The 24,006-nt window shown below is 36.5% G+C and overlaps 1 protein-coding gene across 1 annotated transcript in view; it reads right to left on the reverse strand.

The window, feature by feature from the left end:
• TENM2 (teneurin transmembrane protein 2) overlaps positions 1 to 24,006 on the reverse strand; it is a 511,804-nt gene that overhangs the window by 448,556 nt on the left and 39,242 nt on the right. Inside the window, 2 exon segments of the mRNA XM_050713566.1 lie at positions 18,620 to 18,713; positions 18,715 to 18,896. Coding sequence (XP_050569523.1) covers positions 18,620 to 18,713; positions 18,715 to 18,896 — 276 coding nt within the window.

The raw sequence follows: 24,006 nt of genomic DNA on the forward strand, positions 1-24,006 counted from the left end.
CGTTTACAGTGTGTTTTCTAAAACACAACAAGATGCTGACAAGTGAAATTAGATGCTCTTATACTCCAATTTTTATTTTAAACTCAAGCTTTGATTTTCTCTGCACAAACCACATATAGATTTATATTTTGACAGTGGGAAGTGGGAAATATTTATAGCTAAAGAGAAGGAAAAAGGAGAGCACGCATCTAAGTATGTTACATAATAATTATCTCTCTGAATGAAAAATGTTTTTATTCATCAAATCTGGTAAGTTGAAGGAGTTCACTGCCACAGTAATTTCTGGAAAGGATTCCCTAGCAGTGCAGTAACTTGCTGGTTGACTAAAGCCCACACAACTGCTTCATGAGGATCATGACAATTTTCCCTTGAAGAAAAATTTCATTTTGTGTTAACAGCTAAGGTCAATGTCCAGCTAAAAGTTGTTTCGTAGAAACACAGAAACAAAAGAGAGACTGAGGGGGAGAGAGACCATGATACGGGAACATGACTTTATTAAAAACGTTAACCTACAGGGTCCATTTTTCCCAGATTCCTTCGGCAAAGAAGTTTCCAGGCGGGTCTAACTGGCACACTGATTTCCCGTGTTTTAACAACCCAAGGGGAGATACAAAAAGACAGCAGACTCTTGACAGATAAAAAGAAAATCCGTGCAGCAGGTTTTCAATTTTGTTATATTGGAAATAATAAAAAACAACAACAAACAAACAAAAAACCCTAACAAACAAACAAAAAACCAACAACAACAGCAAAGAAACAAATGACCTTTCCAAGCCATACAAACCGAGTTTGCCGAATGACCTCGCCCCTGGCAAACCAAGATACCCAACTCTCCAGGAAAGGGCAGGGCTGGAACAGGACGACACAGTGACTTTGAAGGAGCACAGCCATTTCAGCTAGGCTGCATCCTCCCCACAGAAGGGCCACAAAAAATACCTTCTCTGTGCTCACACCCACCTCATGGCTGCAGCAAGGCTCAGCCTTTAAGGAATCATCAGGTGACACAGACTTCGCACTCAAGGAGAGCTGGGAAAAATGCAGTCAAGGAACGTACTTCACTTGCTTGAAAGGTAGAGTCAGAAGATGCTCAGAAAACCAAATTCCAGGTATTGTCCATGGGGAAAACACACAAACAAAAAACCCTTCACTGCCACCAGTCTCTTCACACCACACTTATTTATGCCTCAGCTTTAGCACCACAGTGCAAAGGAGCCCTGGCTTACACTGGTATCCTTGTGTCTACAACACAGCACTGTTTTAACACTTGGGCATTTCTATATGATGTACATTTACATATCTGAGGTCGGTAAACTTGCTTCTGCTACACACACTAATACACTACATATATCTTTTTAATTCCTGCTTCTCACCGGGAGAGTACTGTGCTTTAAAATCTGCAATGTCTTTTTTCTGAAACCTTCTTCCTGCCTACCATGGGAAAAGATTTTCCAACAGCCATTAGCTACAGCCATTTTCACATCTCATTTTTACAAGCTATAAAAGCAGAACAACATGCCAATTACATGAAATAAATAAAATGAGTGGGTACAAGATGACTGAGAAAACCTCTTGCATTACACAGATTTGTTAGAGAGTGTATTAGGGTTTTACTAATGCATTTATAATACTGCAGAACAGTCTGGCACATCTGCATCTTCAGTACAACAGAACGGCAAAGATGATACAATCCTCAGAGAATTTCTATTTGAAATAATTTTAGATGTGTTTTATGTATACCAAGGAAGCTGCCAGTCAATCTGATCTTCACACACACTGAACTCCACAGAGGGAACTCTGGTAAACTGCAGACTCTGGTAAATGCAGACTGCATTTAGTTCACCTAAATGCATTTATTTTAGCAACATGAAAACTTGTTGCTGTATTTGGCTAATATGTTGCACATTTGGAACTCTGTTAAATACCTTAATTGTGTAGCAGAGAACGAGGCAGTTAATTTACACAAAAGGACACAGAGGTGAATTTTATGTCTACGTCTCCGAACAAAATAAGTGAATTCACTGAACATATGGCTTATTAAATTTAATAGTTCCTTTCCAAGATGATTCTGATTGCCATGTTTTGAAAGATAGGATTTTTTTTTTATTATTTTTTTAAAATCTTTTGGATATTTGCCGTTAAGCAGATATGCCATCTGCCTCCCCAAACAAAAAGAAACTCAAGACTTTGATTACTATTTTTCTAACCAAGATTTAGGGTAATGTATTTCTAGTACATTGATTAACGAGATCTGACATCACATCTTGGACCTGTTTATTATTTTTCTTCAAAGTATATCCACATGCATGCAGGAATGTACTCCACAATACACCATGGAAGAACCATAAGAAAGCACCAGCATCTCTTGCATCACTTCCAAGCTCTGTTGGTGACACTGTGGATGGAATTCAAGTAGCCATCGTGTATCTCCACTTAAAGTTTAAGGAGACAGATGTCTAAAGCATAACATGCCAAACTGGACTCTGAATTTCTGTCACAAAATGCTCACGTGAAAAAAGGAGTAAAAAAAAAAAAAGAAGCTACTTGCAAATTTCACTGTAAGAATATATATCACAAATAAAATGCTGGACTGACATTATGCTGAAGTCTTGTAACGTGTATATTTTACACTTCAAATTCTCAGAAGTCCAACACAGGCTGCTTATCTAGGGAAATCTTGTTCTCCTGTGGCCTTCAATCCAACAAGAGCATTAACTCACCAGTGCCCGAACCAAAACCATGACGTCACTCCCACTGATAAGCGTACAGATGATGCACCTACTTCTGACGTCCCTTAGCATCTTGTCCAAATCCCTTGTGATGCAGCAGATCACAGGAGCGGCGATCATTACTTCTGGCCCCTAATCAGGCACAGGGGCCAATAAGATAACGCAGTGACTGCTTCCTCAGAAACACCATACGGCTTGGTTCAGGCTCAGAAGGTGGATAGCAAAGCTCATTTAAATCACGTGAAGCACTTCACAAATGAGCTGAACAAAAATACATCCAAAGGGCACGGAATAAAACCACAAGTGGGGAAAGGATTTAAAAAAAAAAAAAAAGTTTAATCACCCAAGCCCTATGTACACTACTGAATTGATTTATTGCTACAACACTTTTCTGCTACTCATTTTAATAGCTGTGTTCATCAAAGTATTCATCAAAGCCGCACTTGAGCTGGAGGTTGGCTCCCAATGCGGCCCCGGCCCAGCAGGGCAGGGCTGCACGGCGAGTTGCGGCCAGCCCCGGTGGCTCCATCCCTACTGTAACCGGTGTGCCAACCTTTCAACCAAGTCAAAGAACTTGGCACCCTAATTGGTTTAAAAGGTGCATTTTAAGCACCTTGAAAGCTTTCTTTTGGCCTGGGACAACACGCGCAGGTCAGAGGCTGTGCACCGCTAGGGCAGAAGCATTCTCAGCAGCATGCAAACCCTTACCTGCCCTCGACACAGACACAGGGGCTCTGAAAAAGGCTGCACATCTTGCAGCTGCGCACGAACGCTCTGCAACACCTAACACTGCAAGTAGCACAGCCAGCAACAGCAGGCAGCATTTCCTAACAGTGTTAAATGTAAGTAATACATAACTGCAAAGGGGCAAAAGGAGAGATATGGTATAGCTGGACAAATGGGGCACAGGAAGACAAGTGCAAAAGCAAAACCTGCAAGGTAAGTCCAATGGAGCTGCAAGCACTGCAAGGAACAGCTGGCTCACGACCAGCTCTGCACCTAGGCAGTGAGCCAGGGGCCAGAGCTCAGTGCTTTCTGGGACTGAATATCCACCTCGTGAAGCCCTGTTTTGAAGGTGGCTAGAGTTTTGAGCCTATGGGTATGTAAACGTGGCTGCTGCCATGCTACCCCATGCAGCAGGCTGGTGGCATAGGCGGGTCAGCAGTTGCAGGTGGGAGGTGATGGTCACCACAGACCAAGCCAAGGCACCCCAGCTCGAGCCAGCACAGACCATGTGGGTATCTCTCTTCCAGTGCAGAACAAGATAAAAAGAGACGAGGATCAGCACAAGGCCGGGAAAGCACTCAGAGCTTCAGCAGGATCGGCCGAGGGGCTGTGCAATACCATCACCCATCAAAGGGCATCCTTAATTGGGACATAACAAGCAGAACGCTGGAGGCTCTCTAGACACTGGCTTAGGTTTGAATCAAACATGTAATACGCACGCAGTTCGTATGCTGCCTGTTGCATTTTCAAGTGAGAGTATGCCTCGGTTACAGACCATAATTCTTAGCTAGTGAAAGAACTTGGAGATCAGTTTTGTTCCAAACATTTTATTTGGAGTATGAATTGGTGCTTATTAATAACAGCAGCTGAAATGGACTTACTTAAAGGTATGGATCTTTCATAGCAATTCTAGTACAAAATTATCAAAATTCACTTAATGAACTTTGTTTCATAAGAAAAAGTCTGTAAATAAAAGTTGCCTGTCATTTTAATTTCTCAGACTTCAGAAACTCTTTAAAAGCAAATTTGAGTATTTTGAGACCATCACTATACAGAACTAAATTTCATCAGTTTTGCAACCATTTCCCAGCTTGACGAACAGTTTGTTTGTGCACATATACACAGGGCATGGACTACCCGTTAGTAAATTCAGTGCCACAGCTAGAACTGTTTATGTTTACGCCAGGTTCCATACCTTCAATCACCATATGTAAGATTGTCATAAATTTGCAATTTGAATGCACGCAACACAGAATTTTCCTTATTACTGATAATTTATAACAACAAAACTACGCTGATTCATTACTTCTCAGAATCTCTCTTCAAAAGCCATTAGTATTATGCAATTAAAATTTATTTCTAAGTCTTGCAAAATTCCTCTGAATGTTGAGATTTAATAAATTCCATTAAGACATTCTGTACTTAAATAAGCACTATAACAGCTCAGAGTTTAGAAATTTGCCTAGCTTCCTATAAGTAAAATAGATCTAAAAAATTATATAGTGTAATAAAGACTATAGATTTAATGAAAGTATATATATATTTTTTTGTAAGGCTTATCTATGAACTTCTTATTTAAAGCCGCAATTCATACTCTCCTTCCCTGCTGCTAGCTTGTCCTGCAGCTGATTTTTAGACCAGGTTTCACTATGCTTATAGTTCAGAGCAAAAATTATTAACTAACCAAATGCTAACTCCATTCAGAAATGCATTTTAAGCATGAATGAGTCATACAAGTGTTCACGTAAGAAATGTGAAAGTGAAATTATCATAATATTAGGTGTTTTGGTCCAGCATCTGTCTTTGGACACGTCTCATTGCTATCAAGGTCAGCTGGGTTTTTGACTAAACAGCAGATTTTTTTCATAATTATTGTATCAAGTCTATTGATTATAATCACTGTTAGAAACATGCAATTTATGTCCATACTGAAATATGTCAGTTAATTACTCTCAGTTTTGAGAATCATAGTTTCATTTATTTACTTTTAGAAGAAATAACAAGAAAATGTAATTTTTATTCACCGTGCTTGGTACACAGCTTATACTGCATCGAAAGATCTGAGTGACACTAAAGGCTAATGCTGGGCTTCTGAACAGACACTGCGTCACTCCTCCTCATTATTATTTTATGACAGAGCATTCCAGCATGTATGCAAATAAAATATCTTATAAAATAAGGTATTCAGGATCATATCAATACTTTTTCTCATCACATTCACCCTGACATGGTTCAGAGTTCTAACAAGCGCGTACGCCACAGAACTCATCTGAAAAGCAGAGTCTGTCTTTATATCTGTCTATACTAATTTCAAAGTCACAACCTACTTTCTCTTCTCTCCCCTTGTGCAAGTTTGTACATCTTTATAATACCTTCCAAATAATTTATCATATAGTAAAGATTTTAAAAAATCATTATCCTTTTGATCTGAAAATCCTTATATTTCATCTTTAATATGTTCTTTTGAGAGGAACTTTCTGGAGAAATGGCCACGTGTGTTCTGCTCCTCTGAGACATAACAGCAGAGCTCTAGTAGACTTTAGGAGCTCCAAATCACATTTAAAATTGTTTGGAAAGTTTTTGTTTGTTAAAAACCCATTTCTCTCATGCTAAGAACAATGAGAGGACCGTTGCACTTAGCACAAAACCACTAATAAGCAGGAAATAGATTTAAAAAGTAATATTTCAAAGTGTGCTAAAATTTATCACCACACAGATGATTTTAACAATTTCTAACATGCAGTTATTTTATGAACTAAACCCATTTAAGGAGAGACAAACATAGAGATAAGAAACATACCGATTTCTTCAGATAATTTTTATAAGATGATCATGATTTCCGTAATATGATACATTCCTCCATTTTTTTGGACCATGCTAAAATTCATCACAGGTAGGAAAACAAATACCCATCAATTTCCACATTCATGTTGTAATATTTTGCTTCGCAAACAGTGCTCCTAAGCCATCGCATGTCAAACAGAACTACAGAATTATCTGAAACCACACTGAAGTCTTAAGCTGAAGGCACTGTGTTATTAGAAAAAAAAAAAAAAAGTGGGAAGAGTGAATAGTGAATATATGTTGTTTCAGGCAAACACTAACATAGTTACACAAGACATAAAATAATGGGATAGTAAAATGGTGAAAAATGCTAGTAGAAAAAATAAATACCTAAAAAAGTCTAAGGTAAATTCTTAGGGGACTGACCGAAGCCATAGAAGATGTAGAGGTACCTGATCTATTTCCTTTGCACTCTACTATGTACGATTATTTTCATTAATGATGCTGCCTGTGAAGTCCTCAGAATTACGTTTGACTTCTCCCTAGAACTCCAGCTTTCCAGTTAAAGTACCATAGTGCTTATTGTTCCCTGAAGGCTTTCTCATGATCTTTAGCAAAACAGCTGGACTGAGGATAACTTAGAAAACACTGATCACTGACTGCGGTGGCCATAGGTCAGTCCTGCAACATTTATCACAGGACTCTTATTTATCCTTTTCTCTTAATGAAACTAACAAACAATCAAACACATAAAATATCATCATTGTAATCACACCAGACTGCCTTCATCTGTCATGGTATCTATGTAAGTAAAATCTAACGTACCAATTCACACTACCCAAAAATCTGGAAACATAGCAGAAAATCTGCTTTTGTATTAACAGAAATGCTCATCTGAAAGATTAGCTGGTATTCTCTCACCGAAGAGAGCCCATGCTGTGCTCCATCATGTACACAATGTTCTTACTCTTAGGTAAGGACATTAAATCCACAAACAGAGAGTCCATAGGGGAGAGGACGATGAGACCAGACTGAGTAAGATAGACAGAGGACAGGCTTTGTGCGTGACCTCCCAAAATCGAGGATTAAACTGAATATGGCTACCCATCTTTAGATACTTTTAGGGAAGTCAAACTACATGTCAATAAATAAAGCACCTCCAAGAATAAAAATTGGTTAAGTACCATAACAGAAGTGGTCTTGAAGTACGTAGTAATTATCCAGTAAATTAGAGCTAGCAAATTAATCTAGATGATCAAGACTCAAGGAGACTTTGAGCAGCTACCCAGGGATATATTGACAGGACTGGAAAGATTAGGTTTATTATTTCATTATTCAATAGTGAAAACGTAGAAAACTCCACAAAGGAAGGAAATGCACTGAATTATTTACATATGTTGTTAGCTTTAGAAGTAACTATGAAATGCATAAAAAATAGAAAGAAAATAAAATGCCAAATATTTGTATATCATTCATAAATGCAAGTATTCAACTCCTGGTAATTTTGTGGTGTCCGTTGACACTTTAACCCTTCGAGGCCAACAGCTTAAAAGGTTTGCTATAGAAAAGGAGTTTTTTTAAGTGAACATCAGCATTTATAGACAGATGAAAACCATCACAACTTATTCTCTGTATTGCTATAGCATGATTTTGAAAAATAGCATACACACATTATTACACACAGTCATTAGCTCTCCTAAATCCAAGCATTTGAATGAGTTCGCTGCAGCCTCATTTGACTGCTCCTCCCTTAGCACTTCATCTCCCACTGTTTGCTCAGTCCTCTTTTTACATTGCAGACTGAAGTCACATTCATAGCCTTGACTTAATCCTTCCTACCCCAGCCTTCTTTCTGTTCATTGTACAGAATTGTTCAGAAACAACTTTCAAACACAGTTGATGGTGATGCTGCATTTTACTTAGCGAAAAGAAAAAAAAAAAAGACAGAAAAGAGTTACAACAGAGAAACTTCACTCTCTTGCACAATTACATCTGTATCCCCATTGAAGCTATACTATTCTGCAGAAGAAAAAGTAACATAAAACATAAAACATAACATATTACAAATAATTCCCTCCTTCTGAAACGAAACTGGAAAAAGGAGTAACTTCACTAGAATTCATCTTATTTCAAGTTTATTAAAAAGAAATGATCTACAGAAAACTGATAAACCCATTTCTTATCTATTGCCACTCAAACAAAAAATTCCTCTGGGACTTGTGATTACTCATTATTACAGCTCAGCATCTGCGGAAACAGAAGTTATATTTTCACTCTTGAGCACTAATTTGATGTTGAGAAAAGTCCCTTAACCATTTATGTGAAAAAAATCCAACTGCTACCTTTCAATATTTCTGAACACCAGTCATGGCTCTAAGCAAACATATGACGCTCACATATTGTGCCTTGCCTACAGGCATGTTGTTATAATTGAATGATATTATGCCATCTTAAAAGATGGCATCTCAGTTTCAAGAGGGCAAACATGGCAAGCAAGTATCAGTTTCCATAGGCATCTTGAACTTTCTAGCAGTACAGTTTCATCAACTGAATGTTCTTCCTGCCTGTATCAGCAGTGGAAGGTCTTGGAACAACCTCAACAGTCAGCAACTTCTGAGATATTCATAACAACCTCGGAAATCAAAAATAAAACCCATCTTTTTCATCCAATTTGTGCTCAACTGTATAATCTGTCCCAGAGAGATGTTATTTGAAGGCCCTCAATAATACCAGGAAGGTTCTTAATAATTAAAAATGGGAGGAAAAAAATAAAGATGAAAATTTCTCTTCAATCTTAGCCTATAGAAAAAGAAGCTTGATAGTTCATACTTCTATTTTGTTTGCATGGATGGCTGCACTGGGTATTTGAGAGCACAAAGAAAATTAGGAAGGAAAGGGAAAGTATAGATATGAGTTGCATATTGAATCTAAATATAGTCTGTGAACAAATTGTATCTGTGATATACTCCATAAAAGAACAAAGTTTCTTAGAGTCCAGCTTGTGTAAATCTCTTACACACTATCACCTCTCCACAGATGGACAGTCATGCAGCCACAGACTTTAAGGCTTGTGAATACATACAAGCCTAAGGTTCTTGTGCATTTTTAATATTAGGAAAGGGACCTTGAACTCGACGCCTTGAGTAGCCAGCACAGAGTATATCACCAACTTATTTTGTAGTAACTATACCTCTTTCTGCAACTTCACCCCTCTCCCCCCGCCCCCAGAATTGCTCTCTTCTTCCAACACTAGCGATGTTCTGCTGTGTAGCCCCAAGTATCTAGAAACTTGAGGTGATTTTCTCACCAGGTAAGAAACGAGTAACACTGAGTTTCTGTGCAATTGCAATGTAAATTGTGTTACTTAAATGTATTTATGAAACTGAGGAGAAGCAAGAAATGGTCCCTTTTTAGGAATTGGTTCCAACTAATGCAAGATTTCCTAAAAGCAACAACACCTGAAGAATTGACTTTACACACAGCTCTGATGCTTAGTTGTATAAATCATTTTCCATTAGGCCACTTTTTCTTGCCACAGCTTTATACAATTAATGGAAGAGGTACTGTTTAAAAGAGTACCTCTTCCAAAACTCAATGTTTTTTAACACAAGAATGCAGAAGATCACAGCAATGGCACCCTCTGGTGACAAACAGTAACACATTATAATGAGATAAATTATTTATTCATCCTGGAAGAACATTGAAAGCTACTGCTTCCTGTAAACCTACTGGAAGGCACTCCCATAGCAAATCGCAAAATGCAGGTATTTTTAAGAACAGTTATAACTAGCTTTCAATAGCAGACAATTTTACTGAAAAGGTAAACTCTTCTAATCACCTCCATTTCTCCATTATCGTCATATTTTAATTTTATGGGTTCTATTCTAATAAGTTGTTCTTTAACCATCAAAGACTAAGTTGACAAACCATTAATCATAAATAGTCCTCTATTTTTATCATAGATGGTATTTCATGTTCACATATGGTTAGGATTTCAGCATATTATCTGCAGTGCTACCAACAGTTTTTCAGATGCTGAAGAATATAGCTGAGAGGTCTTTGAACCAAGACTTAAGCAACTGTTTTGGAAGTGGACAAACTGCTCATAACAAATCTTTAACATGAGTTGAGAGGCAGAACTTCAGCCTTTCTGTAACACTGACAATCATCCCTACAGTTCCTTAAAGAACGTCAGAGTGTCAGCAATTTCCAATGCTACAGAAAGACTGAACAGATATACAAAAGTATTCCCCTTTTCAATGTCAAGGAAGCAGACTGTCGTATAATGTGTAAAAGCTTAAATTGTCTTAAGAAAGTTGTTGTTAATCCATGCGAGATATAGTGAAATTAGAAGTAAAGAGAACAGTTGATTTCCAGATTGCTTATAACATATTTGACAGAAGAAGTCCAATTTGCAAAAAGTTGAATAACAAATCATGGGTAAAGATAGGTAAAATTCTCGAATTGGATTTCCCTCCTCGGATTTAATGAATGTAACTTAAAGCACATCTATGTTATTTACTACTTAAGAATTACTTTTTTTTTTTTTTTAAATAAAAGAGAGTAAAGTAATAACATGAAATCTCTCTTAAAACTCAGTGATTATGGAATTACATTTTCAATAAGCTCTGTTTATTCTAATAGATGCATATATTAAAACTTCTGCATTAAAAAAAGTTAGGATATAATTTCCTATCCATTTTCTAACTGAATATCATTTATTTCTGAATAGGCTGTTATATTTAAACATGAGTAACAATCATATCAAATATATATGGTCTTAAACAACTTGCCAGAGTGCTTGAATGAACAATGTCCACAGTGCAAACACAAAATATATCAAATGGAATATTTAGTAACAGCATTAATACTTAAATGTGTGTAGTTATACATGTATGGCAAATAAATATTCACTGTACATGCACACAAAGTCCATTGGTCAGACTCAGGCAAAGCTGCATAAAATGAAGGGTTGGCTAGAAAAAGTATTATGTACCTTGACCTAATTATGTGCTTATCAGTGAAATATGCAAGTCTTTGTAATTAGGAAGACTATTAATAGTGGGATATGCTACATGAACAAAGGTGCCGATATCTGGCTTGATAAATTTGGAGGAAGCTTTTGGTAAAATTTCACAGCTTTTTGAAAGAGAAGATTTAAAATAAATTCAATGCATAGCTTCTTGTGATGTGTGCTTCATCTTACAAGGAAAATGTAAAAACTACGCATATTTTTATGTTTCACTCTGATAAATTTTGTTTAACAATGTGTACAGCCAAAACCTTCCTGCAATGGTTTTATCGCTCATCAGCCACTCACAATGAATTCATTACCAAGCTGGATTAACGTTATCAGATACACATTTCTGTTATGGGAAAGTATAAAAAGGCATTATTCTAATTCAGTTATACTTTGAACAAAGGTACTGCTGTTTGCTTGCTTAAGTGACCTATATTATCTAAGTTAGCTTTACTAAAACTAATAATTGACAAACTGAATGATGTGCTATAATGAAATTCTTAAAAATACAGTTTCATCATTTCTCTCTAGTACATAGAAAGGCTCATAATTAAAATATTAATTGAAAAATCACAAGGTTATGTTGAGATAGCTTTTTTTGAAAAAGCTCTCAGTGTTGTAACCTTCACACGATAATGTAGATAAAGTTGCACATAAAAGCTCTTCCCTCGTGTTCAGGAGAACTAGATTACAGTTAGCCTCCACAGTTTATGAACCCATCTGCTGGAGTATTTTCTGGGTAGCCTTAATTCACCAGCATATATTTCCATTTTCCTCAATTTATTGCTAAATACTTGATTTCATTTCCCTTGCCTCAACTCCTAGATGCCTTGGTTCATGCAATTACGGAGGGGGCAGTCAGGCACTCCAAATAAGTCACTCCAAAGATCAAAACTGCAAAATGGGAAACAGCTTCAGCAAGGCTGTGCTGTAGTATATAGAAAGAACACAAAATGTTCAGGCCCAGCAGCTAGAATGGGGCATTTAATGTGCCAGAGGTACTGAAATCCCTGACACCTAACAGAAATGAAATTTAAGTTTTACAAATTTTACAGGTACTGAAGACCTGACTTGAATGGCAAGACGACTACGGACAGCAGATCTCATCACACCATGTATAAGAAATTTTATTTATTTTTAATACTTCATCCGTTTTCTCCTATAATCTGGAGGGCTAGAAACATACGTACTTCCAGAAGAATAAAACCTGAGATGACAGTGTACATCTCTCTTTGGTGAACACTCAACTGAATGGAAAATACGATCTCTGCCAAATTACTGAATCTCAGCTACAAGCCACAGAACACCAAGGTGGCACTATTTACTCCCCTTTATTATTTAGGCCACCTAAGCACAGATGCCACTGTTGCCACATCTGCATCCTAACTCTCTAGAGTATCACCATACACCAAGTTCTGGGTAGCATTTATTTATCTCTTTTGACATACCTGTATTATTAGCAGTACTTTCATCTCAACATCCCAGTGGTCTACACTAGAGTGTTGCTGGGTAATATTAAAATTGTAACGAGTGTTTTAAGATTGTATATACTGTCATTTCATGTTCCTGTCTTGCACAAGGCTTCAAAGTTTACCAGTACTACATGCCCACTTTTGTCCTTAACCCTGTCATTTAGCCTCCTCCTGCACTGAAAGCATAAGCCACTTACCTGGATAAAATGGTTGGTATGTCTGTAAAGGTAGTTTCCTAATAGAGGAACTGACTAGTAGGAACAACTTCTTTTAGAAGTGGCCTAAGGTTTTGAGATCACATCAAAACTGGATCCACTTAAGCAACTGAGTGTTGATACCATGGCTTAATGACTTTTAAAATGTCACTTATAAAGCACTTGACATGCCCTCACAAAAGAAGAGATGAAGTATACCCATGCACAAGCTAACCGTCCAAGCACTCTTCCTTCAGAAGCTTAGTTGGTGTATGATGTACATGATTCCATTTCATTTAAATCTCATTCAGTACTTTTGGACCATCTGGACACCTTTAAGCTATAAGAGATCACATAATCATGGTGGCTCTTCCTCTCTCTTCTCTGTCCCTCCTCCTATTTCCAAGCTGCCTGGGTGAATCTGTGAGGCAAATGGGCACAACATTCCCAGCTAGAGCGATAATCTCAGTTGTTTAGTACAACTATGAAACCTACAGCAAGTATGTTTACATACAGTAAGAAGCTTCCCTGCTTCTTGCACACACAGATATACTACCTCAAAATGACAAGGATATTATTTTTTGTTCCTAGCTCATCTCGAGACTTCATAGATCTGCTCCTACTCAATCCTGTTTAAGCAATTCATTTTAACATGAAAAGTACTTCCTGTAGGCCCCAGTGAATATTTGTTAATAGAACCATTTAGAAAGCAAGTTCAGGTCCAACTTTTTAAACCCAAACAGAATTCTGTTGTCAGAAGATTAAAACCTTCTACTTTCAAACTGGGCTAATTACTTACAGACATTATTGTGCATAAGACAAAATCAAAATCTTCTGAAGAGTAGAATCACAGTTTCACCATAACCTTTTCTGCAAATTATGAAGTGTGAAATAGAACACTGAATAAAAATTAAAATAAGAAAACTTTGAGAACAACATGTCAAAATTTAAACAGTGAAAATAAGAAATATAAACTCCTCATCTGTCATCTGATGGTCTGATGCTTCTGTACGCTACTCTGATGTAGTGGTATCTTTTCTTTTCCATCCTAAGCCAATAAAATCCTGGAAAAAGCCCAGAATATACTGCCCGTAAAACTAAAACAATAATAAAATATGAGGTCAGTTTGAATAATGGTTATGTTTTGATTTTTTAAGATTTACTTCACATATGCATTTGAGAAATACTATATGAAATCACCACTGAAAACTTCATAGAACAATAAAAAAGGAAAATAGTTTCCCTTTTTCCCCTTAAAAATTAATCAGAAGTACAACACGAGTACAGTTTCTCATATTTTATCTTACGATTTTTCCTACTTCATTCTACCTTATACATGGTACTCGTGTTTTTTGTTTTTTTTTCAATAAATGATATGCACACATGGTATTGTGTGGTATTCAAACTTTAAATCACTACAATAAAAACCACCAATGTGATAAAGGAAAAAAAGGAAGCAGAATTAATCATCACTAGTATGTCTAGTGTAGCACTTGTTGATGGATATTGAACCTGAATATCATTTCTCTGTGAAGCATCCCACAACGCATTCCCATGCGAATTGAATCCTCACACTGGGTGCTGGAGACCAGCTGTCTTCCAAAGGGAAGATCTCCAGGAAGAGATGAAGTAAGAAAAGAAGAGATGAAGTAAGGAAAGGGAAAGCATTACTCGATTCAACACCAGGACTCTCCAGGTTTCAACCAAATAAAGTACCCCTGTTCCGCACATCACCAGGTACAGCTGGGCTATCAATACAGAATTGTTGCTGTATATTGAGAAAGATTTGCTTTACATAGGCTTTATCTACAAAGAGATACCAAAATCACAGTGTTTAATACTGGATGCAAGACATGCACAGATTACCACATGTACCACATAGTAAATCTTGAAACATTTCCCATGTTTTGTGTAGAAGGTTGAGATTGCTTTCTTTTATTCCTGTTCATTCTTGCCTTACTGCTCAACTCACAGTCACTACTGGTAAAATAAAAGCATTCTTTGATCATCTTTTTTTGGTCTGACTATTTTAATGAAATGGTTTCACTCCTGAACACTCTCCTTCTCCTCCTAGACATGTGGTTTTTTTTTTTTTTCCCCCTCCCCCTTATTCTTTGTCCTTTTCTTTTCTTTTTTTTTCTGACAAACAAATGCAAAGCAGAAACATTTCAACTGTTTGATATCATATCAGAGTTGAAATCTCACAGTAAACATTTTGTTATGTCCCATTCTATCAGTAGTACTATCCATTATATCTAACAATGGTGCTAATACAAAAAGTGCCAAAGTAACAACCTTCTAGAAAAATAAAGTCACCTATGCTGATGGAAGTATCCACTATTACAGATGTTTTCTCTTGTACAACAGTATAATTAATCTGATTTAAACTCATATCAAATGAAGTCCCCCTTGCAGATTTTTTTTTTTGGTCTATTAGTTCAGCACTCACCTACTACTGAAATGCACTCTTGGCTTACATGCTACTTTCCTATTCTCCTTTCTCCTACTTGGGATTATATCTCCTACTTTGGGATTATGTTTTTGGATTATTATGTCTATTATACTAGAGGAACTCTCTAGTATATCCCCTACACACTGTATCTGTGGGCGTCCAGAAATAACTGTCTCCACAAAGCTAGCACACAACATCAGTGGAGACCTAATTGACAGTTTACATTTGGATGTATCGCAAAAACATTAATTTACTTGAATATCACAAAGCAACAAATCATGCTGTATAATAATTTGGTGACAGATTTGCTCTTAAATATTCACATCGCTATGTCTAAAGAGATCAGCAGATAGAGATTGCAGTAACAGTTGCAAGATCCGGTAAGAATTTTGAGCCTAATCAGACTTGTGAAAAATAGAAGTGTTCCTTCTCAAACTGGGATCTTCAATAACCCTGTTTTGCTACAAATAATGTTAGTGTACCATGTAAAGAGTGAATTTTAATGAGTTTACATTATTTCAATTTGTCCATAAGCATTTTGAACAGGCTGATATTTTGGGGTTCACACAATTCTAATCTACGATCAAATGAAATCATACTGAATCTAGAAATGCAGAAAATCATCAAAAGCTTTGTGAATAGATTGGTATTGGCACAACATTATATTGTCAGAGCAATTTTTAGAGATTGTTAAATTAAAAGCCTCCTCTAGGCTACTTGGAGATGTACAAAAAGTGACAAAATCTATATAATACTGCAAGAAAAGTGAAAGGTTTTGTTGTTTTGTTTTCCCTCAAAATGCAGTGATATAAATTGCAATATTATCTCAATATTAAAAAAACAAAACAAAACAAAACACCTTTTGGAGTTCAACTGCTGTTTTGTAACAGAACAGTACAACCATACCAGGGAAAAAAAGCTTCAATAGTACTTTAAATATATTCAATGAAGTGTATGCATCATGAGTTCCTTCTAATATTGCTAGGCATAAATGGATAAAACCTTGTACCAAGAAAGGTCCCGTTTTATGTCAGTATCCTGCAGATGTGAAACAACATCAGAAAGTGATTTCCCTTGAAATACAAATCTTGTTACTTCCTCTTCAAGATGAATACCTAGCAGGTTACTGATCTGCTTCTGAAGGACATAGCTTTTATTATGTAGGAAACCACTGCTGGGCACAAGCGTGAGAAATTAATGATGGTTTTGTAAGTGTCCACACCGTGGTGCTGAACCAGTGGGCAACTGTCAATCTATATGATAATATGTCCCAAAACTTCATAAAGTCAGTGATGTGAAAAAACATTGATTTTTGAGCTAACCAGGATTTGTGAGAGAGCAAGACTAAAAAGTTTACTGCAGTTAACACCTCTTTGTATATGATAGTTATTCCATACTAGCATTATTTTTTTAAACAAACATAAATGCTTATCATAAGAGCCTTGCCAAGTAAAAATGAATTCCACACACTAGTTGTTTCTTGCATGCTCTTTTTATCAAGTCCTCCTTTCTTTTATTAACATCATTGTTAGAAAGATTACCTGTTCAAAGTGGATTTCACTGCACTGTATTTCCATTACTTAGTAATTTCATTTACTCTATGGAGAAAAAACAAAATGCAAGCAGACTCATTCTTTTATCAACATCTGCAACACTATGCAAGTAGGTCCTGAGATTAAATTTTCTCAGACAAAAGGTGTGGCGTGGTGCTTCCACAGAAGTGGAGACAAACTACCAATCATCTACAGATATGTGAATTCATGCTATAGAAATGAATTCTAATTGTTCCGTAATGCCAGAATTTCATTAGTCAGTTTTTTATTTTGTTTGACATAACGCACAGTGGCCTTATCAAAACTATACTGAAGTCAATGGAAATTGTCCTATTTTCTGTGAATGGCACTAATTAATTAGCCAGTCAGATTCTTTTTTAAAATACTGGCTTCCTTGTATCCACTCATGCTAGTAAATATACGTTTCCTCTTTGGTTTTGATGAAGAAATATATCCTGCTATGCCTACAGAGAGAAGATATTACTTGAAGATTTAATTTAAATCAGAAAAAAAAAACGCATGCTCTTGCAAACAAATCAATTGCACTTCTCTGAACTATTTTCAATCAATACAGAAAGTGTAACTCAGTTTTCCGTTGTTTGCTTTAACAAGCAGTTGCTTGCGCTTCCAGTGCCCGTCACAGCCCTGCTTTGCTGAAACGGAGACAACTCTCACTGAACATGGGGAGGAGCCTAAAATAAACATGAAAAAATCCTCCTCTAAACAGAACAATAGCATGCAAAAAATTAAATTTTGTCTTAAGTAATATGTGCAGCTGACAGCTGGTTACACTGGCTAGTATTACCCGCCTGAATAGTTGCTCCAGGGATACACGGTTAGAGAGATGCCCCTTCACCTTCTCAAAATGGCAAACATCAAACCCTCAAGTTTACTAAGTTGAGTTTGCACCTTCATTAGGAGGGAGGACCTTCCCAGGATGGAGAACAAATGGTGGCAAATCCATTCTTAACATTTTTCCTCTTTAATTTAGTTTAAAAGATGCGGGCACAGAAAATTTGCCTAGTAGAAAACTTTTAGTAGATCCATATGAAGAATATTAATCAGGCTGTATGCATTTGAAAGGAACAGCTGGCTTCATGGAGTTTTTCATCAACCACTGGCTAGGTGTTTTGTCACCAATGACTCTTGTATTGCGTAAAGTTCCTTTCTTAAGAACTTAATAACCTATGCTAAATATAAGTACTTTGCCTCAGTATGATGCATAGGTTTGCTTTCTAAAAGCCCTTAATACTTACCAGTAAGCAAATAGCAAACAAATAAAAAAAATTCAAAACCTCATGAAAAAACACACAAAAAAATAAATCTGATTGTTACAAATTAGCACCATTGTTACAGCTACTAAGCATATTGTAGATTAATATTACTTCAAGCTTTCTATAAAAATCACGAGAAACTTTTTAAGAAATTTCTTCCTGTTTCTCATCATTAAGTTTAATTTAATGTACTTGGAGCACAAAATTCTGTGAAAAGATAATTGCCTGAACAGTAAATTGTACGATAAAGCAATATATATCAAATTACGTAATATACATGTAAAAGAGTTTCCTGATATCGATGTCAAAAAAAAAGAAACAAAAATGAAATAACCATCTTTAAAGGATACTCAACTGTTTTTCAGTATGATTACATCTTATGTATGCGCATTAAGAATATATTGAACAAAAGGCCTACCATTTTCCTCATCTGACTTATTTTCGTTGTCGGAGTCTGTAAGCGTGAGAGCCGAGTTTTCGCGACTTGACAAACCGGAACTTCGCCTGGATTTTGATCCCTCTTTCCCACAGCCTGATCGCATGCTCTGGAGACATTCCTCCCTCTGTGTCCGAGTCGGCATCAGAGCCAGTGCTCAAGGAATAGCCTTGGTGGAGTATTCCTATGTCCGAGCAGTAGCCACTTCGATGGGGAGAGGGCTCACAGATTCCTAGTTCTGCAAGGGTGAAGTTTGTTCCTAGAAAGGCAATTACAGACAACTAAATAATTTAAAATCTTGGGGATCTAATTTAAGTTTCAGAATAACAGAACTTTTAGATTTTTCTTATTTATGATGTGTACTAAGCCTCTGTAATGAATTGCATAGAGAGATCTCTGGTGCAAAGATCTAGCAAGACTTACCAAAAACACACTGAATATACTTGAAATGGATGAAATACACAAAACAAGGGTAGATTCTAAGTTACTTATGCCTACTATTTTGGCCCCAAATAATTCATCGCTTACATATGTGATTAATGTAAAGTTCATGACAAGTGACAGTGACATGACTTGCTTTATGTTACATATCTAACCTTGTATTTGCAGGACCAGGGCCTTAGCTTTGAGGTTGAGCATTTGACTGTTCAGAAAGAAGCTCTGTTTCTCATGCAAGACACGAGCCTTCCAGAGAGATAGGAATCTTTAGTTCTAACTTTCCTATAGTTTCCTATTTCATAGAAAATAAGTACACATTTGGGAAAAGAGTTACAGAGCCGAGGATCACTTGAAAGAATGCAAATCTATCAGTGATGAAACAGAAATCTTGTCACCAGTTTTGCATTTTCATACTGGGTGAGATTGGTAGTTTTAAATATCTGCTATAGAAATTGAAACATATCACACTTATTGTAATTGTTTTCTACCTTTATCTGTCATATTCAATAAGAAAGCGTATATCAACACCAAAATCAAGAGGTCACTGGGTTTAAAGGCAAAACTTTCAGGATCAAAATCAAAACAAGACATTTAGCACTTAATAACAACACAGTGGACAGTCATATGCATTTTTAAGGCACATGGAGTCCCCCAGGGTTGTCAGAAAGTATAGACTTGCTGCTGATTTCTGCTTATGTATTTGCTTCCTACGTGAATGAACAGGACTGTAAAGAACTGCATGTGGAAATATGCTCTGTCTCTAAGGCTTTCTAGGTTTTTGAAAAGCATAGTGATTTCGGCTTCATTACAATGGGCTACAAATGAAAATTAGGACAGAATGAAGTGACTTGCAGTATAGCTGACAATAATTTAATTCACAATGAAACTACATCTGTAGTCTGCGTTTCTACATTCTATTTTGTCCAAAAGCAGTTTTATTTTTCTCCTCTTCCCCTATATGTTCACCAGAATGATGCTGTATAATGGAAGTTCATACACTAAGTAGAAAACATACCTAAGTGTCTTCCATTAATAAAGACATATAATCATTTTGGTTTATCTATTTAAGTATCACAACTTCTTTCTCAGTTGAGCCAGGACTGTTCATCTCTTTATGTCAGCCCTCTCTGGTCTCATATCCAGCTGTTGAAGTGCTTTGGATACGGGACGCTTTCATAGATCTACAGAAAGTAAAACTAGGCCCTACTTAACTTTTATAGCTACAGCTTATCAGTTAGGGAAGGTGATGGGTTTCTTCTCCTGGAAAACTGAGCGATGTCTTCATCCAGTGATGGCTAGACAGGAACACCAAGCACAAGGAGAGGGAAGGCATGCTTTCCTTCACCCCTGGGTTAACCAGTACATGGGCCAGCAGGAAGAGAGTGGCCAAAAAGTAACGCTGACCGGATGCTTCTTGCAAAACAAAACATTCATTCGCAGTATTTAAAAATAGTACAAAAAGGCTGACATTAAAAAATGCCATGTCTCATCAACACCAAATTAAACCAAACACACCTAGTCAGGAGTACATTTTAACTTGCTTTCCAATTTCTAAACTAGTAATCATAAATTCAGTGGTTTATTCATCAGGAATGAACTGAACAGTCCTAAGTATGAGCCTAAGTGCACATCAGTCCAGAGTTTTATTGTTGTTTTAAAGAACCCTGCCATGACACTTGGAAGAAAAAAATATTTTCAAAAGAAAATGTGAAACTTCATCAGGTGCAATTTCAGTAGAACATATTTAACAAAAAATAGCTAACGAGAATCTTGGTTTTGCCATATTAGCAAGCCAAAGTTACTCAAAAAAAAGTCACAGTCAACCCAAATATAAATATTTATAGAAAAGAATGTGAACTGCAACCTACTAACACTACACTTTCATGCCCACACAGGTAAGGTGCATGCTGACATTAGACACACATCATGAAAGTGAAGCTTTTAAAGTTTTCTTTGTTTGCTGGTGCCATAAATGTCTACAATTACACACCAGTTATGAATACATTAGCTTAATTAAGCTGTTTTACATACTTGGTAAAACAATTTAATGATATTCTGTAGAATTTAACAGCCATTACAAGCCCAGACAATTTCACTCTGATTAGCATTCTGTATTGGCATAAAAAAATCTAACTATAACATCTGATGCAAAAAGTAATCTTTAGAGAAATTCTTACTTCATTTGTCTGAGGAAAATGATAAAGGCACTGCAAGTGGAAGGTAAATACAGTAGTCATGGAACTCATTCATCCATTAGAGTTTTGTTATGTGAGAATCTAACAGCTTCCAGAAACATGGATACAAAAATTTTGAAACTGACCAACTTTTAAATGTTACAGAATTAGATCAGATCAACTCCGGAACATGAACGGAACCAGCCTACTTACTGAGCCTCTGGAGGAGGATCTTCCATGCTGCTTCTCAGAAACAGAAAATTCTTCATTATATTTTTTTTAAATAAATATGTTTTTTTTGTATTTGTATTTTACCTATTTATACTTGTGTTATTTATATATATTTTATACACACAAGTTAGATAGGTATTTTTTTACAGATTTTTATTTTTTTTTTTTTATATATATTTTTTTATTTTTTTTTTTTTTTTTTTTACTTTTTTTTTTTTTTTTTTTACTTTTTTTTAATTGATGAAAAAGTTAGAGCCCAGTGGTGCTGACAGAATACTTCCTGCTGGGATCCTCCTGGCAGTAGGGTCACCACAGCAAGGGCAGCCTTCCTCTCCCCAGTTCCAGTACAAACCACAGCCCCTGGATGCTGGCGCAAGGAAACTCAGACCCAGCCTGGCCTGCTGATCCAGCGTCTCCCTCTAGAAGCATCTTCCTCATGGCTCCACAAGGAATTAGAGACCCAAGCAAATCAAGACCTCAAAGAACAAAACCCAGGCAGGCAGGCAGCACCTGGTGTTTGCCGTACCCTGGGACAACTTGTGCTGGCACAACTTGTGCTGTTGTGCATTCACAGACGGAAACCCAAACCATGAGCTGAAGTGCACTACTAGCAGCCAAAGCAGATAGATGGTTTCTTAGAGTGTTGTATACCGCATGCTGTCTCTTGGGGCTTGTGAGTAACTCGTGGGAGCTGAGAGCTTCATTTGTGAAGTAGGGCTGAAATGTGAAGCTGTGATCCATTCTTGCACATTCTGAACCTGAGGGTGTTTTCTTTCAGATTCTCGTAGCATCTACTACATCGCTGGTGGCACTAAGTGAAAAGAGACAAATAACATCTGATCCTTATTGGTTGAAAAAAAGAAATCTTTTCCTTGAAGACAACACCACAAAAAAAAAAAAAAAGTTTTTAAAAAAAGTTTTTTTTTGCCTTCTTGTATGTGATGGAGCTTACTAGCTTCCATCCCCATTTCCTTCAACCCCACCTGCAAAAATCACTAGACCATATCCCTTAAAGAAAGGCAGTTAATACCGTCTGCTTCCTAAAGGCATATGTAATCTCTGATGCAAAAAATAGATTGGTAGTGTACAGGTTTAGAAGTGTAATATAATGTTGTATACTTCATCATCATGCCCATAATCTACATGCTGTGAGTAGTCTCTCAATAGAGTAGAAAAGCTTTGTTTTCCTTTTAATTTATGTATGACTAGTATATCTTTCAAGCTCATTTTCTTTTACAACAATTTACTACATAAGTTATTTAGTATACAAATACTCACTAAAAGTGTGATTAATTCAATGATGTGCAATTCTGCTTACCCCAGCTAAGACTAGAAAGCATTACCATAAAAGCAAAGGTTATTTTCACCTGACCTCTAGGCAGAGGTCTCATTTGGTTAATTACAAATTATAGGAATTGCCCTTCTGAAGATTAATCTAATCTGGCTGTGATCAGTACAAGATGCCTCAGGGGAAGATATCTGAAGCCAGTAATGCAAAGATATGACAAATTCTCCCTTCAACACCAGATCAGCAGTTCAAAACTGGGTTAAGTCTAAAAAATCAAAAGGATAAATATCACTGACATTCTTTGCTGGGATAATCAATTTACAAGAAGATCAGATTTTTGTTTCGTTTTTGCTTTTTACATTTAAGATATTCCATCCTTCGTCAATTTTTGGCTATCTTAATAGCTACAATGATTTTCGCTGGCAAGAGTAACCACACTTGAATGCCAATCTGTGGTATATGAAGAGGTCATTCTTTTTAATAAACTCTGATGTTCGCTTCTTAATTTTTTCTCAATTCTGTACACATTCATTCATTATAATGACAGGAAGAACAGATGATTACAATCTCCTTTTTTTATCCACTTAACGTATATATTTTTAACATTTACACTTTTACAGATCTTCTTTATCAGATAAACAACTGCCTTCTTTTTAATCCTTCTTTGTATTTCACCCATTTCATTTCAGTAGTATACTTTTCTCACAGTTACAGATCTATCATTGTAAAATAAATTCCATCTTTCTGGTGGCTTAAATATACTTAAATCAGAAGTACGTTTTCTGTGCAACATACAGGAATTTTAACCACCTAACCACAATTAATAGCCTCTGTGACTATTGTAATATTTGCAGGAAACATGCCTGGAAAGTTACCTCTGTTAACATTATTGATATATCCCACTTCTGAAGAAAATACAAATTCCAACAGAAAATCACATGGAAAAGATAAGGTCTTCTTTCACTGTGATGCCTCCAAGTAGAAGAAATATTCCATGATTCCAGAGGCCAGGTAAGAAAGAGGAGATACTAGCCATACAACTCATCAACCTACAGCAGGTTTGTGGGCTTCTTCTCCCCTTTAAAACATTCACAATGAGTATTATACAGTATAAACTGAAGTATTTGCCTGGACTCTTTTCCTCACTCTGTATCTATTTTCCCCTAATAGCAGTTCTTTGAGAGCATGGGGAAAGGGGAATATAAGCTCCTGCGGGTTCAAACACTGCTTGTTGAACT

This window comes from Cygnus atratus, chromosome 14, assembly GCF_013377495.2.
Source record: "Cygnus atratus isolate AKBS03 ecotype Queensland, Australia chromosome 14, CAtr_DNAZoo_HiC_assembly, whole genome shotgun sequence".
Taxonomy (NCBI): Eukaryota; Metazoa; Chordata; class Aves; order Anseriformes; family Anatidae; genus Cygnus; species Cygnus atratus.